This window comes from Mesoplodon densirostris, chromosome 6 (assembly GCF_025265405.1).
Source record: "Mesoplodon densirostris isolate mMesDen1 chromosome 6, mMesDen1 primary haplotype, whole genome shotgun sequence".
NCBI classification, from domain to species: domain Eukaryota; kingdom Metazoa; phylum Chordata; class Mammalia; order Artiodactyla; family Ziphiidae; genus Mesoplodon; species Mesoplodon densirostris.
In genome coordinates, this window is record NC_082666.1 from 109,095,947 (window position 1) to 109,110,035 (window position 14,089).

A 14,089-nucleotide genomic window follows, 5' to 3' on the forward strand; every position below is an offset into this window, starting at 1 on the left:
AAATGTCATCTCTTTCATTTTTTAATATGGTTAGTTAAATGTTCTATTCTAGGTTAAGAGTGATTTTTCCATTAGTACTTTAAGGATAGTGCTTTCAGTTATCTTCTGGCATCTATTGTTACTGATGAGAAGATTGCTACTAGTCTCATTGTTCTTTTTATTTGATATTCGTTCTTTCTTCCAAGTTGCTTTGTAGACTTTCCTCTTTGCCATTATGTGATGTGGTTTACCAGCTGTTTTTTAGCCTTGGTTCCCCAGAAAGCAGAGCCTCAGGCCAAGAGTTTATGTGCTATTATTTAATTAGAGAATACAATGCAAGTGAACCGGATTGCAGGGCAAAAGCAGTGAAGCAGGGAAGGATGGCAATTCAATATGAGAATGCATGATCAAGCTGGGATTTGACCTCAGGAAGTTCTGTAAACTGGATCTCAAAATTATGGGGAGGGAATGTGAAGAAAGGAGAAAGAATTCATCCATGGGTTTAGCCTGTGGGAGAACTGAAAGGGTTGCTTTAGGAATATTCTCACCTGCTGGAGTAAGGAGAGAGGTGGAGGATAGATTTGTTGGAATCATGAACACAGTGAGACACTGTCAGATTGTATATATAAGTAGTCTGCCAGTGTTGCACATTCTTTTAATGTGGAACAAAGGAAGGATCAGGCTGAGGTGAGGTATATGATACAGGATATAGTCATATATTTGTTTTTATTTCTTTTACTGGTGACTCCATGCACTTCTTTTATCGGAGGATTTATTTCTAACTTAATCTCTGAGAAGTGCTATTTCTTCAAATACTTGTTAAATTCACTCTAATCTCACCTTCTAAAAATATTATTAGATGAATGTGGGTCTTCCGTTTTATCTTTTATTCCTTTAGCATTCACATTTTCATTTAATCTCATCATTTTTTCTGGCTTATTTTCAACTTATAAAATTCAAATTCAGTTTTATCAAATATGTTATTTAAACTTTCTATGGAGTTTTGAACTCCAATGAACATACTTTTTCTGCCTTTTTCTGCATCAATTGAGATGATCATGTGGTTTTTCTGTCCTTCATTCTGTTAATGTGGTGTATCACATTGATTGATTTTTGTCTGTTGAACCATTTTACACATAAATCCCACTTGGCCATGATGTATAATCCTTTTAATATGGTGTTCAGTTCATTTTTCTAGTTGGATTATAGCTTATCTTTGAAGGTTCCAGCCTATCCTTGATCTTCTAACTTCAGATCATCTCTCATTCCTGACATCCAGCCCTACTGACTTCAGGACTGGCACCAAGAGGCAGGGACAGTGGATTTACATAGACTGCTTAACAAAGCCCCACTATCATGTAAGGTTTAATCTCTATAATCAAGTCCTTCTAGTGGTTCTACTTGTCCAACCAAACCTTAATATAGAGTTTATCGAATGTCATTTGATATTGTGATCAAGGAAAAATGGAGAAAGCCAAGGTATAAAGTATAGGAACAGAAAGAAAAATAACACAAAGGGAAATATATTAAATTTAGGATGATGCACGGAACATAAATATGCTGTAAAAATCTAAAAACTGGATGAAATTGATTATTTCCTAGTAAAATATATACCACCAGAATTGATTCCAGAAGAGTGTGAAAAACAAAAGAGAACCCTTAGAAGACCTTCATTGCTACTTTTGGTGAATTTGTCCACATTTCCATCTGGTTTGGCTTGGAGATCCCACCTCCATATTCTCGTGCTGGGCATGTGACCAAGACCTGGCCAGTTAGAATTCCCTGAACTTGAGGTTTTAACAGAAATCCCAAGCTGAGTCAGTCTTTTGTATAAAGGCTGTCTCTTTGCCTGGGTTCAGTAAATTAGTAATATACAAAAATAGAGTTGCGTTTGGTCATTTTTCTTGCCACCCCTTGGAGAAAGGTTTCCCCAAAATAATACAAAACAAAACAAAACAAAACAAACAAAACAAACTGCAGAGGGAAGAATATCCAAGTCAGAGAAACATTTTCTATTTATATCCTTTGGGCCCCCACACTTACCTGTGTCTGAAAGTATCAGCACTTTCAAACTTTGTTGTATTGTGAGTCAATAAATTCCTTTCTAGCCTTTAAACTAATTTGTAAGGGTTCTCTAAAATTACAACTTAAAATTAATACAATGACCATGGCAGCAATTGCATAAGATTTCAAGAAGCTAATTTTCTTGCAAAAATGAAGTTATGGGTATATACTCTTTCAAGTTCAAATACTCTGAAACCCTTTCCCTCTTGCTGAATTTTTAAATTCCTTTATATTGGATTTCAAAATACAAAAGAAAATGGGCTCTGCTTCAAGATGTTTGTGAATGTAAGCATACGTAGCCATTACCTTTGCCTCTCAAAAACCTATCATAATAACGGTGAAATCTGAAAGAAAGGGAAGCCCACTGCTATAATATGCAAGGAGGGGGCTTCAGCTTCTGAGATATATATGTGCCCAGCAGAACTCCTGAGTAACTCAGGATGGCAAGAGGGAGACGTAGACTGAAAGTCTATGTGGGGCAGAGTTACTTCACCTACACCTTTTTCTCCAAACAAAAAGCCTGACAGAAAGGCATTTAACCACCCTCTTACCAATTCTTTCTTTTAAAAAAGAGCCTTTTAAAAAAGATATGTAAAGACTGTTTCCAGGTGATCTATAATGGCCAGTGTGTTTGTTACAGTTCCTGCCAAAGACTTATTCTTTCAACATTTGTATGTGTTTAGAATAGTGGCAGACCTCCATCTGTTCATGGTAAAACTAAGCCTTTCAGGTTCTTTCCTAGTCCATGAATTATTCCTATTTCTCCCAGGATTTATTTTGCTATTTTTAATATTTATCTTATTCTCTCTTATGTCATGCCTATCTCAAATATCTCAACAAATATTTATGGAACATCGACTTTGGGCAAGGCAGTATTTTTTGGGTGCTATGTCTATTGTAGTGAAAATTACAAAACCCTTGCTTTCCTAGGAGTTTGCATTCTTCTTAACATCTAGAGATATTTTGTTTTCTCTTCATATTTACGAATGAAGACCGTGAGCTCTGTGTTTATGATTATCTTTACACCTCTCATTTTTCTGTCTTGATTATCTTTGCTAGCTTCTTTATGTCTGTCTTCTTTATAATTGCTCCTGTTGCAAAGGATTCCATCCATCTCCCTCCACTACTACCATGGAACCTACTTTCACAGGCAATACCTCATACTTCTTTGACTTCAGTCTGGCATCTTTATCCTAATTTTAGAAGCATACTTGATATTCCGTGATAGCGAGATGAACATTGCCACTAAAATATCACTCTGACATCTCAAATCTCAGAGATTTCAGCTGAATTGTCATCTATTCCTCTACTATGACAAACAAGTTATATTGCATTTCTTATATCAGTGGAACTTCTCACCATCTACTCAGTCACCTAAACCAGAAACTTAAGGTCATCTTTAAATTATCCAAGCAGCCACCAAATTTTATTGTGCTTCTTTAATACTACTTGAATCTATATGCATCCATATCTCAACTGTCTCACCATTATATCAGGACTTTCTACTTTTTTCTTCCAGTTAAAGCCATAACTCCGTAAGTGGGACAATCTAAATTTTGACAATCTGTTCATATCCCTGCTAGTATGACCATTCTAAAAATTGAAAAATTTTATTCCTATTAGAAAAATCGTGTTGACTGTGCATTGCTTAGAAGATCTAGTTCAACTCTTCAGCCTGATACACAATACCACTTGTTGCGTCTTTGGCCTCATCTCTTCATTTCTTGCTAATGTACTTACATCTCTTCCTCTTCTACCCCAGAGCATGATGATTCATACTTACTGTTTACTGAGCCCTAAATTTTCAATGCATCTTTACTGTTGCATGCAGTGTTTATTTTGCTTAGAATAAAATTAATGACTTCATTTCATTGGCTAATTGCTACTAGTCCTGTAAGATACAACTCAGATATAACCCAACTTTAAGGAGGTTTGAATTATTAGTGTAGATTTCTCCTCCTAGATCATTCCATTTTATCCTGTATCTGAATCTGTGTCAGGGCATCCCTGACATAGAGTGTTACTGTATGTTTATTCATCTGCCTTCTTTAAAATGTAATACATTTCTTCATGATAAGTGCTGTACTGCGTAACTATAACCCTAGCACCCAGCATCGGGCATGGCACATTCTTGGTCAGCGTTGAATGCCTGAAATAGTGATTTAGAAAAGGGTTGGCAGATATTATAACTTAATAGGCAAGAAACCCTATACAAATATGTTAAGTAAGTGAGAGAGATCTAGGTTGAAATACATCAAATCCAGGATGGTAGGTAACAGTATTAAAATACGTTTTCTTTGGAGAATAAAGGGTGAAAAATAAGTCTGGGATGCTCACAGTGGCCAAAAATTCTGAAGCAGTGTGTGTGTGTGTGTGTGTGTGTGTGTGTGTGTATGCCAGTAACTGTTCTAGTTTTTAGAAATGTAGTAGTAATTTAAAAAAAAAAAGAAAGATCTTTTGGAACTTCTATTTTGGGATAGGAATGGGGAAGAAAACAAGCACAAGATAAATAAAAAATGTTTTAGGTAGTCACAAGTGATACTAAAGAAAAAAAAATACACTTCCAGAATAGAAGATGACAAGGCCAGGGGTGGTAGATAACTGTGTTGTGACTAGTGATGTGAGAATGGAGAACCCAGAGCCCAGAGTTGGCTTATAATTAGTGTCTGTCCTCTACGAATGGTGGATGAGAGAAAAAGGATTTTCCCCAACATGCTTTTCCAAATCTCCACATTTTTGCAGTGATGTTAAAGATTCTGGCTTGGGCTTCCCTGGTGGCGCAGTGGTTGGGAGTCTGCCTGCCAATGCAGGGGACACGGGTTCATGCCCCGGTCCGGGAAGATCCCACATGCTGCGGAGCGGCTGGGCCCGTGAGCCATGGCCGCCGAGTCTGCGCGTCCGGGGCCTGTGCTCTGCAACGGGAGAGACCACAACAGTGAGAAGCCAGCGTACCGCCAAAAAAAAAAAAAAAAAAAAAGATGCTGGCTTGATGTTTAAAAATGGAGAGTTTTGAATATCACACAAAGGAGAGCCTCTTATTTCATAGGGAGAAAGCCTGAGTTAGGATGGTAAAGAATTTTCAAATCTTAAATGAAGTCACAGAAAAGAAATGCAGTTCAGTTTCCATTCGAAATTCTCATACCAGGAACTTCTCATTGAAGGGAGTATACATTCACCTCTCAAATAATGAAAAGACATGAAATGTTTGGTTAATTGTAGTAAAGAAGATACTGAAGATCTCAAAGTATTGTATATGGATAACAAGTAATATTACTTAACAGAAACGTCACATTTCTTTGTGAACTTTCCAGTACATGCAGTGTTTTGATGTTCATGTTGTTCGATGCTCAGGCTTGTTTGCATTAACAAAAGAATCTTTATACTTAATTCTTCATGGAATATTGAGAGCACAACTTATTTTCATGGTTAGCCAAAAAAGATAGACTTTATATTGCTATCAAAAACTTATCCACAGGCTATAACTACTTTCAAAAAGAATTTGTTATTCAGACAAGGGTTTTTTTTGGAATTAGGCCAAAATAAACAAATGTTTTAAAAACTACCAAGAAAATACAGAGAAAATTCTTAAGATGGAAATATTTATGCTCACAACCACAGTGATGCTGTGTATTTAAACTGATATACTGTAACGTAAAAAACGTATCAGGTTGAGCTCAGAAGATTCAGGTACAAATCTTCTCCATTTCTGATTTGTCAGGGCAGACAGAGAGGAATATGATTTGGAAGAGCAATATAATACTCAGCAATCGCTTTGAGAGAAAAATAAGTGGCTATATAGTTTCAAAGTCAGAGTGTTAAATTGGGTTTATGATATAAGCAGCATACACTGGTAGAATGAGATAGGGTGATGTGAAGTAAAGTTAGAGCGATACGATATTGGTGGTTGTTCAAACAGGAAGGATACTGTCTTCTAGCAGCTTCAGTAGCAGGAATTAGGGATTCCATTTTTGGGAAAAATGGTAGAATAGAATGTTATAGTGGGCCTAGAACCAAGACATTAAGCCATTTACTTGTCTAGGACTCATTATAATCATTTTCTAGGTACAGGATGGATCCTAGATGAGAAGTTGTATTAGTTGTCTGTTGCTGCATAAGAAATTAGTACAAATGTAATGGCTTAAAACAGCATCCCTTTATTAGCTCACAGTTCTACAGGTTGGGATACTGGCATGGAGTGACTAGGTTCTGTGTTCGAGGTCTTAAAGGTCTGAAATCAGCATTTTTAAACCCTTGTCAGATAATTCTAACATCTAATTCATCTCTGTTGGCATCATCTGTCCCATCTTATTCATGCTGTCATGTATCTGGTTCTTGGTATAAGTAGTGATAGTTTATTGTCTTTTGGACATTTTGGCTATTATGTTAGGATACTTTGGTCCCTATTTAAAGTGTTTTGTTTTTTTTAATTTTTAGCAGGCATTCACTCTTTATAGGTTTGGCACACATTTCCTGTACTTTTATGGATGGTGGTTCCATGATAACCTAATTTTCTGACCCTTTGTGGTACTCTTATGGTCTGTTTCTCTTATGCAGGTGGGGTTACCTCTGGTCCCTTCTCATGCTGCTTATGGGGTCTAAAGTAGCTTCCCCAGGATACGGCACTTGGTGCTTCTGGTGAGGGAAGGGAATCTCTGGAACACGTGATGAAGAGTCCTCCCTGGGCCAGGCACTTGTGACAGGGTCTCCCTGGACTCTAAGGAGTGGAGGGTGCTTACCAGGTTGAGAGCTTTCTGTGGAGGGATCTCCGTTGCCGGTACCAGCAAGTTGCCTGATGTTTCTGGGGAGGGGAGAGGAGCCTCAGGCCCATCTGAGGAGAGCATTGTCCAGGTGGGAGCTTTTTGTGGTAGGAGCACTTTTGCTGGGACCCTTAGCCACTGATGTGTCTGGGTGGTGAAGGGGGATCTCAGGCCCAGTGGGGAAGGAAAGCACTTTCCCTGGTCACTTATTGTCATCAGGGCTTCCAATTGTTCGTCGTTGCAGGTTCTGCAAGGCTCGCCTGGTGTTTGGGGGATTCCCATTTGATGTGATGGAGGAAGAGCCTCTTTGAGCCACTTCCTGTTACTAAGTTGGGAGTTAGGAAATGCTGGGCCTGGATCACATTTTTTTGTTGGTAGAGGGTCATAAGGTGCCCTGCCATGAGGCTGTTCATCCATTATGAGGGTCCCTAGGCAATTCACCTTCTCTAGACCTTTCAGAGGTCTCCTTTGGTTGTCTCATATTATTTCCAGGATATATAGTTGTGCGTATAAAGGGGGAGCAGGGAGAGGGAAGTATAAACCATCTTATCTGGATTAGAAGTCCTCTGTGTGCCTTTTAAGTGCTCACCTGATTAGGTCAGGCTCACTCTGGATAAGCTCCCAATCAACTGTGCTATATAACATAATCTAATAATGGGAATGATAGTCCATCACATTCACAGGTCTCATACTCAAGGGGAGGGGCTCCTACAAAGATCATTGGGCATCATCTTAGAATTCTGTCGACCACAGAAGGTGCACGTGAATGTACTGAAGCATTAATTAAGCAATTATCATCCTTTGGAAGGTTTTAATCTGTTAGGATAGCATGAAAGCCAAGTACTGTTATAATTATTCTACTCACTTTAAGTGAAGTATATCTGATATCAAAAATACTTCCTAAAAATCAGACTATTCAAACAACTTTCAGAAGTTAATGTAAATTTCAGAGGTTTGAGCCAAGCCTTCATTTCTGGCCATGCAGATATCTTCTGTGTGAAAAATATACTACCTCAAAGATGTTTTCAAAAACTTCACCACCACTCCCCATTTATATTTTGTAGTTATGTGCAAATACTGTGGCTGCCAGCAATTCACAGAGAAAAGAAAGGTCAGTGATGTTGCTGACTTTAACTTTTTAGAGAAGGTGTATACTTAACACTGCCTACATTTGTATAGGTTGCACATTGCACAAAATTTCTGATTATTGCTTTAGGTCATAATACAATGTACTCTCACCTATACCAGGATTGAAAAATTTAAGCAAAATTTTCTGGACTGGCCAATACAACCCCCCAAAAATAGTCTTCAGGCTGAAGTAGGAGAAAAATCCTTCACTATGTTTAGGTTGGAAGGAAGCATGACCTAAATTTTGATTTCAAATACTCGGGGTTTTGGGTGATGGTTTTACTGGGGACAGTTAGAATTGAACTATGTAGACATGTTTCTTGAAGCCAAGTTTTACCTTTAAGGCTTTCATATTGCAGCTTGTGAGGCTCCAAGCAGCAATTGGCTACTTTGGGTCATTCACATGAATTCACTCTTAATCATATGATTGAGTCATATATAAACCATAAAACCCTTTAAAAGAAATTAGAATCTGTTTTAAAAATTAATTATATGAACTAAACATATATAGAAAGAAATTGAAGCTTGAATATATTGAAGAAGCAAAAATTAAAGACATACCTATAACTGCCCTTTATCCTTAGTTGTTTACAATCACAGCAAATCAAAGTGTGACATGTTTAAGAGAAAGGTAATTAAGTTCTAAGGCTTTGTCATCTTATCACTTTTAAAAATACAAGATCTGAGTAAATGAAAGGAAAATAGAGAGGGTTGTTAAAGAGCTGAGTCATAGAGTGGAATAGAGAACAAGCGGAAGCGGAAGAGGCAAGAAAGCATACACAGGCTGGGTTTGAAGAGAGTTGGGAATGCTGGTTGTGGTAGATGGTCTCTGATTTGCTTACCGGATCTACTCGCCATCCTTCTTAACCCTGCTTCGTGATTCCAGGAGGCTGATCTTTATCAGCTTCATGGACCAGTCTCTCTGTGTCTTCAGGTTGGGTTTGGTTAATATGAACTACTGATAAGTGATTAGAAGTCAGGAGGAAAGAAGGCAAGGGTATTTATTTCCATGATCTGCCCCCTTCCAAACTTTAGGTTGGCAGTGGATGCCATTTTCTAAGGTTACATCTCTTGTTGGGTGGGCTTCTCCTATAACTCGAAGACATTCTGGGTTGCAGGAACTGCTATCTCTCTATGCCCCTTCAAACCTAGTGGTTATAATACTGGCTTCTCACAGCTGCTAGCCTCAGGGTACTTCATCATCTCTTGGTTTCCCTTCATTCTTTACACACTTTAGTCTCTTCATTAAATGCTATTCCATCACTCTTTTAAAGTGTGCCATCAGTTTTTAGCTAGAACTGACTGATACATTGGTAGTGGGGAATAGGCGAAACGTTAAGGTAGTGTTAGGGAGGTGGGATAAACTGCTGTGGAGAGAGATAGGAAGAGAAGGGTTTCAAAGCTTTTTATGGCATTCTAGGAATGTAACATGACTTCTTTATGTGAATGACTCTAATGTAGTCTTAAATGGCTTCTTAATTATTGATATTTGGTTGGGTTTCTGTTTCTTTGCATGCACAACCAGATTGAACAGGGCTAAGAGATGTCTGGGGTTTACATGACGAGATAATACTACTAGGATCTATCTAGATTCATTATATCATATTAAGACATTTCTCCCATGGAATCAGGAACATCCCAACCCAGTGCACATGCTAAGTTTTTATTGAAATTCAGTGAACTGCTATGGTGTGAAATTAATTTTTATTGTCAGTCCCCTGCGTCGGCAGGCCGACTCTCAAGCCCTGCGCCACCAGGGAAGCCCTATAACACTTTATATAGCTGAGAATTCATCGATCAGGATTTTCACTCTCATTGGAATCCACTACTTGCCTACGACAAATCGGACACGTAGAGTTCTCAGACAGCCAGCGATCAATGCAGTGAATGTGATATTCATGGGAGCAAGGTAGTATGCGAAGCTTGCTGTTTTCTGTGTACTCTGTAAGGCAAATGCTACAGGCTTTTAGTGCATCATTTTCACCAAAAGATCTTACAGCCAAGCTGTCAATCTGTGCTTTGGTGAGTCCTGTAGTTTGGTATAGATCATCTTCATTTAAGAGGAAAAACTGTTGCAGATTATGGGAGGACCCAGAGTCACTTTCATCAGATATTATTAGGATAATTTGTCTACCCCCTTGGCTGGTCTCTGATGATAAGTCTGATGATAAGTTTGTTTCTTCACTGCCTTCAAACATCAGTGAGCTAATTCCTGAATTTTCATCACTTGAGCTGGAACCGGAAATAGGACTAGAACTGGAACTAGACATACAATTGGGGCGTGAATGACAAATCAGTGTGAAACTTGAATGGGTATCATAGCTAGCATTTGAATCAGAACCAAATATACCACTACTACTACCATTAGATGACTCTAGCCACTCCATGTTTTGACTTGGAGGTGAGACACTATGCTCTAAATTACTGTCAAGGATAATTTGTCTACCCCCTTGGCTGGTCTCTGATGATAAGTCTGATGATAAGTTTGTCTCTTCACTGCCTTCAAACATCAGTGAGCAAATTCCTGAATTTTCATCACTTGAGCTGGAACCGGAAATAGGACTAGAACTGGAACTAGACATACAACTGGGGCGTGAATGACAAATCAGTGTGGAACTTGAATGGGTATCATAGCTAGCATTTGAATCAGAGCCAAATATACCACTACTACTACCATTAGATGACTCTAACCATTCCATGTTTTGACTTGGAGGTGAGACACTATGCTCTAAATTACTGTCAAGGATAATTTGTCGATCCCATTGGTTGGTCTCTGATGATAAGTCTGATGATAAGTTTGTTTCTTCACTGCCTTCAAACATCAGTGAGCTAATTCCTGAATTTTCATCACTTGAGCTGGAACCGGAAATAGGACTAGAACTGGAACTAGACATACAATTGGGGCGTGGATGACAAATCAGTGTGAAACTTGAATGGGTATCATAGCTAGCATTTGAATCAGAACCAAATATACCACTACTACTACCATTAGATGACTCTAGCCATTCCATGTTTTGACTTGGAGGTGAGACACTATGCTCTAAATTACTGTCAAGGATAATTTGTCTACCCCCTTGGCTGGTCTCTGATGATAAGTCTGATGATAAGTTTGTCTCTTCACTGCCTTCAAACATCAGTGAGCTAATTCCTGAATTTTCATCACTTGAGCTGGAACCGGAAATAGGACTAGAACTGGAACTAGACATACAATTGGGGCGTGAATGGCAAATCATTGTGGAACTTGAATGGGTATCATAGCTAGCATTTGAATCACAACCAAATGTACCACTACTACTACCATTAGGTGACTCTAACCATTCCATGTTTTGACTTGGAGGTGAGACACTATGCTCTAAATTACTGTCACTGTCCATAAGGTTACTTGAGTTACTAAATTCTGCCATTGTCTGCCTTAACGTGCTCTGAATTGGAACAGATGTTGTATCATTTAATCTAGTATTTAAAGTTCTGCAAACGGGATTTCTAATGGTATTGACATAAGCTCTCACACCTGCCTGCTCAGAATGTGAATACATATGCCTCAGTCCTCGTTCACTTTCAGAAGTGACAGTGTTGTTTGGTGTCTCAGATGTTAACTGAGTTCTACTAGCTCTGCTGTCTCTCTGAGAATATGCTCCAGAATGAACTTGTCCTACTTCAAGATTGAAGGTTATGGTTGGATATATTTCCCACATTCCCCAAGATTCACCACTGCTGGTTGTATCTGGAGAATTTTCTCCATGAACGGCATTCCTTGTTCTAGAAGTTTCAATAAGACCGCTATTTTGCAACTCAAATCCAGTCATTTGCTGTCTCAATATTTCTTGGTGCTCAGTTCTAGAAAATCTCGCATTCTCACTTAGCAGAGGCTGCTCAAAATTCTGAGAGGGTATACTATGATTAAGTCTTTGTACAATTTCCCTAAGTGAACGTGGAGGCGACCAACTTTCAATTCTTCCTCTGGTTCTCCGATACTCTGGGCTCCTACTTCTTGCTCTTCTCTGACTTGTGGTAGGTGGGAATTCCATTAATGTTTCAGTTGTATCTTGTTCAGACATAGATGGTCTTGTAAATATTGATTCAGATTGTGGACTTTCCACTTGCCTTTGGCTGTCTTCCATATTTTCTCTTCTGGGAAGTCTTGCAGATGCTACATATTCATTCTCTGGATTTGGACTCCCATTATCAAGGTTAACATTTATTTCTAAACTGAATATGAACTGATCACTTTTAGGATTAATTAGGCTCTCTTCTCTCCAAGATTGGTTTTCTCTTTGTCCACTTGTCATATTTTCAGTTTGTCCAGAACAGTTAAGCCAGTCTATTAGAGAGTCACCACTAGACACGTCATCTGAAGAGTCTCCTCTGTCTGTTAACAAAAAAAATGGGGAGGGTGCATAAAAGAACCACCAAAATTAGAACCATCATAAAATAGCACTCTGAAACTTTGTTTCAAAAACAAACAAAAAATGAGAACTTAAATACTCAGATGTTTTCAACTGATTTCACATTTATAGAGTTAATATTTTATAAACTGCACTGTGTAGATTTATAAGTAAAGGTAGAAAAGTTTCGATTCCATCCAAAAAGAGTGAGCTAATCCTAGATAAACTTAGAGAATTTTTTAAAAAGGGAATCTGGAGGAAGTCTATTTTTCAGTATTTCATCATATACACAGCCCTGTGTACCACTGTCGGAGGAATGTCAAGAGACTTTTTTTTCAGTCCACTGTCAAAACACTAATGCAATTAAACAAGGTAAACACCAGTTAAGGTACAATGCTAGTAGTTTAGTTCAATTTACATTATTGTCTAATTTTCATGAGTCTCCAACATGACTACTTGTAGGCTCTTCACTTATGTGCTTTTGATAATAGATAATCTATTTTAAAATATAAGGTTATTGCCCAAACATAAACAAGTTTTATAGGTTTAAAAGTGTTTGCATTTTGAATACTTCTTAATGTTACCAAGATTTTTAATTGACATTAAATTGAAGGTCAGATCAAATGAATAGACTGAACCTAGCATGGTACATATAAGACCATATTCAAGAGCCAAAGTATTATAGTATCCTCTTCATTAGACAGCAAAATCCTCTACTTCACACTGGGAGGCAAGGCACCAGACCTGAGGTTCGAGCAGGGTTTCTCAGCCTTAGCACTATTGACATTTTGGTGCTGGACAATTCTTTGTTTTGGGGAGCTATCCTGTGCATTGTGGGATCTTTGGCAGCATCCCTGGCCTCTGCCCACTAGATGCTAGTAACACCCATGCCTCCCCTGTGACAACCAAAAATATCTCTAGCCATTGTCAAATGTCCCCAGGTGTTGAAGAGAGCACAATTGTCCCCAGTGGAGAATATTTCTGTGTGCTTTTTTTACATGTCTATGTAGAAAAAATAATTCAGGAAGTAGGAGGGACTTTCAGTTGAGGTAGAAAACCAAGAAAAATACAAATAGGCTACTTTGCACTGTTTCCCAATTAAAACAACCCAAATGTGAATCAGGAAAACAAACAAACATACCTTGACATGCTCACCAAAAATCAAGTAAATGCCAGTTCTTTTTATGAGAAGTTACTTACCAAATTAATGTAAGTCACTTCTGTATAATTTACTATTTACTATTATGAAGTTACTATTTCCTATTATGAAGTTCCTTATTCATCCCATCCTATTCCCTCCAAAAGCAGAATATACCTGTATTTTCATCTGAGTCTTGTGGTGCGTTTCCTTTAATTAGCTGAAGTCTTCTCAGCAACTCTTCTTCCGTACTTTCACCTGGAATGCCTAGAAGATTGTTGTCTCTCATAAGTTCGTAATCTTCTTCACTCAGATTATTTACGAACCTGGAGAAATCTTCTTCCCGAACCAATCGGTCCGTTTGACTTATGTGTTGGGCCGAAACTCCATCTCCTTCATCGTTGGAATCCGAGTTTTCCATCTTAATAAACAAGTGGAAAATTATCTGAAATTCACGACGTGGTGTTGAAATTCACCAATGGTCGTTTCGTTTTCTTCGCTTTCTACTTCCTGCCAGAGTGTCCGGTTCCGACTCAGTCGGATGACCCTCCGCACAGATTCCTCCCTTCTCCCTTCCCGACTCAGTTCTGTGGCCCCTGGTGACGCAACAGTTGGGAGCCGCCTCTAGCCCAGAACTT

The 14,089-nt window shown here is 38.4% G+C and overlaps 1 protein-coding gene across 1 annotated transcript; it reads right to left on the reverse strand.

Annotated features, from left to right (window-relative positions):
• Window positions 1–9,718: 9,718 nt before the first annotated feature.
• Window positions 9,719–13,872, reverse strand: LOC132491677 (E3 ubiquitin-protein ligase RLIM-like). Its single transcript, XM_060100511.1, has 3 exons — window positions 13,629–13,872; window positions 11,224–12,297; window positions 9,719–10,302 (listed from the first exon to the last, which is right to left on the reverse strand). Exons 1-3 carry the CDS (start codon window positions 13,870–13,872, stop codon window positions 9,719–9,721), a joined length of 1,902 nt encoding a protein of 633 aa, XP_059956494.1.
• Window positions 13,873–14,089: the final 217 nt, after the last annotated feature.

What these genes read in the sequence shown, in the direction of transcription:
- LOC132491677 (XM_060100511.1), bottom strand. Translation starts at nt 13,872, where the DNA reads ATGGAAAACTCGGATTCCAACGATGAAGGAGATGGAGTTTCGGCCCAA. An exon ending in AGACTCAGATGAAAATACAG is followed by an intron (nt 12,298 to 13,628) that starts GTATATTCTGCT and finishes TTTTGTTAACAG; the next exon opens with ACAGAGGAGACTCTTCAGAT. An exon ending in GTTAGAGTCACCTAATGGTA is followed by an intron (nt 10,303 to 11,223) that starts GTAGTAGTGGTA and finishes TGGAGTGGCTAG; the next exon opens with AGTCATCTAATGGTAGTAGT.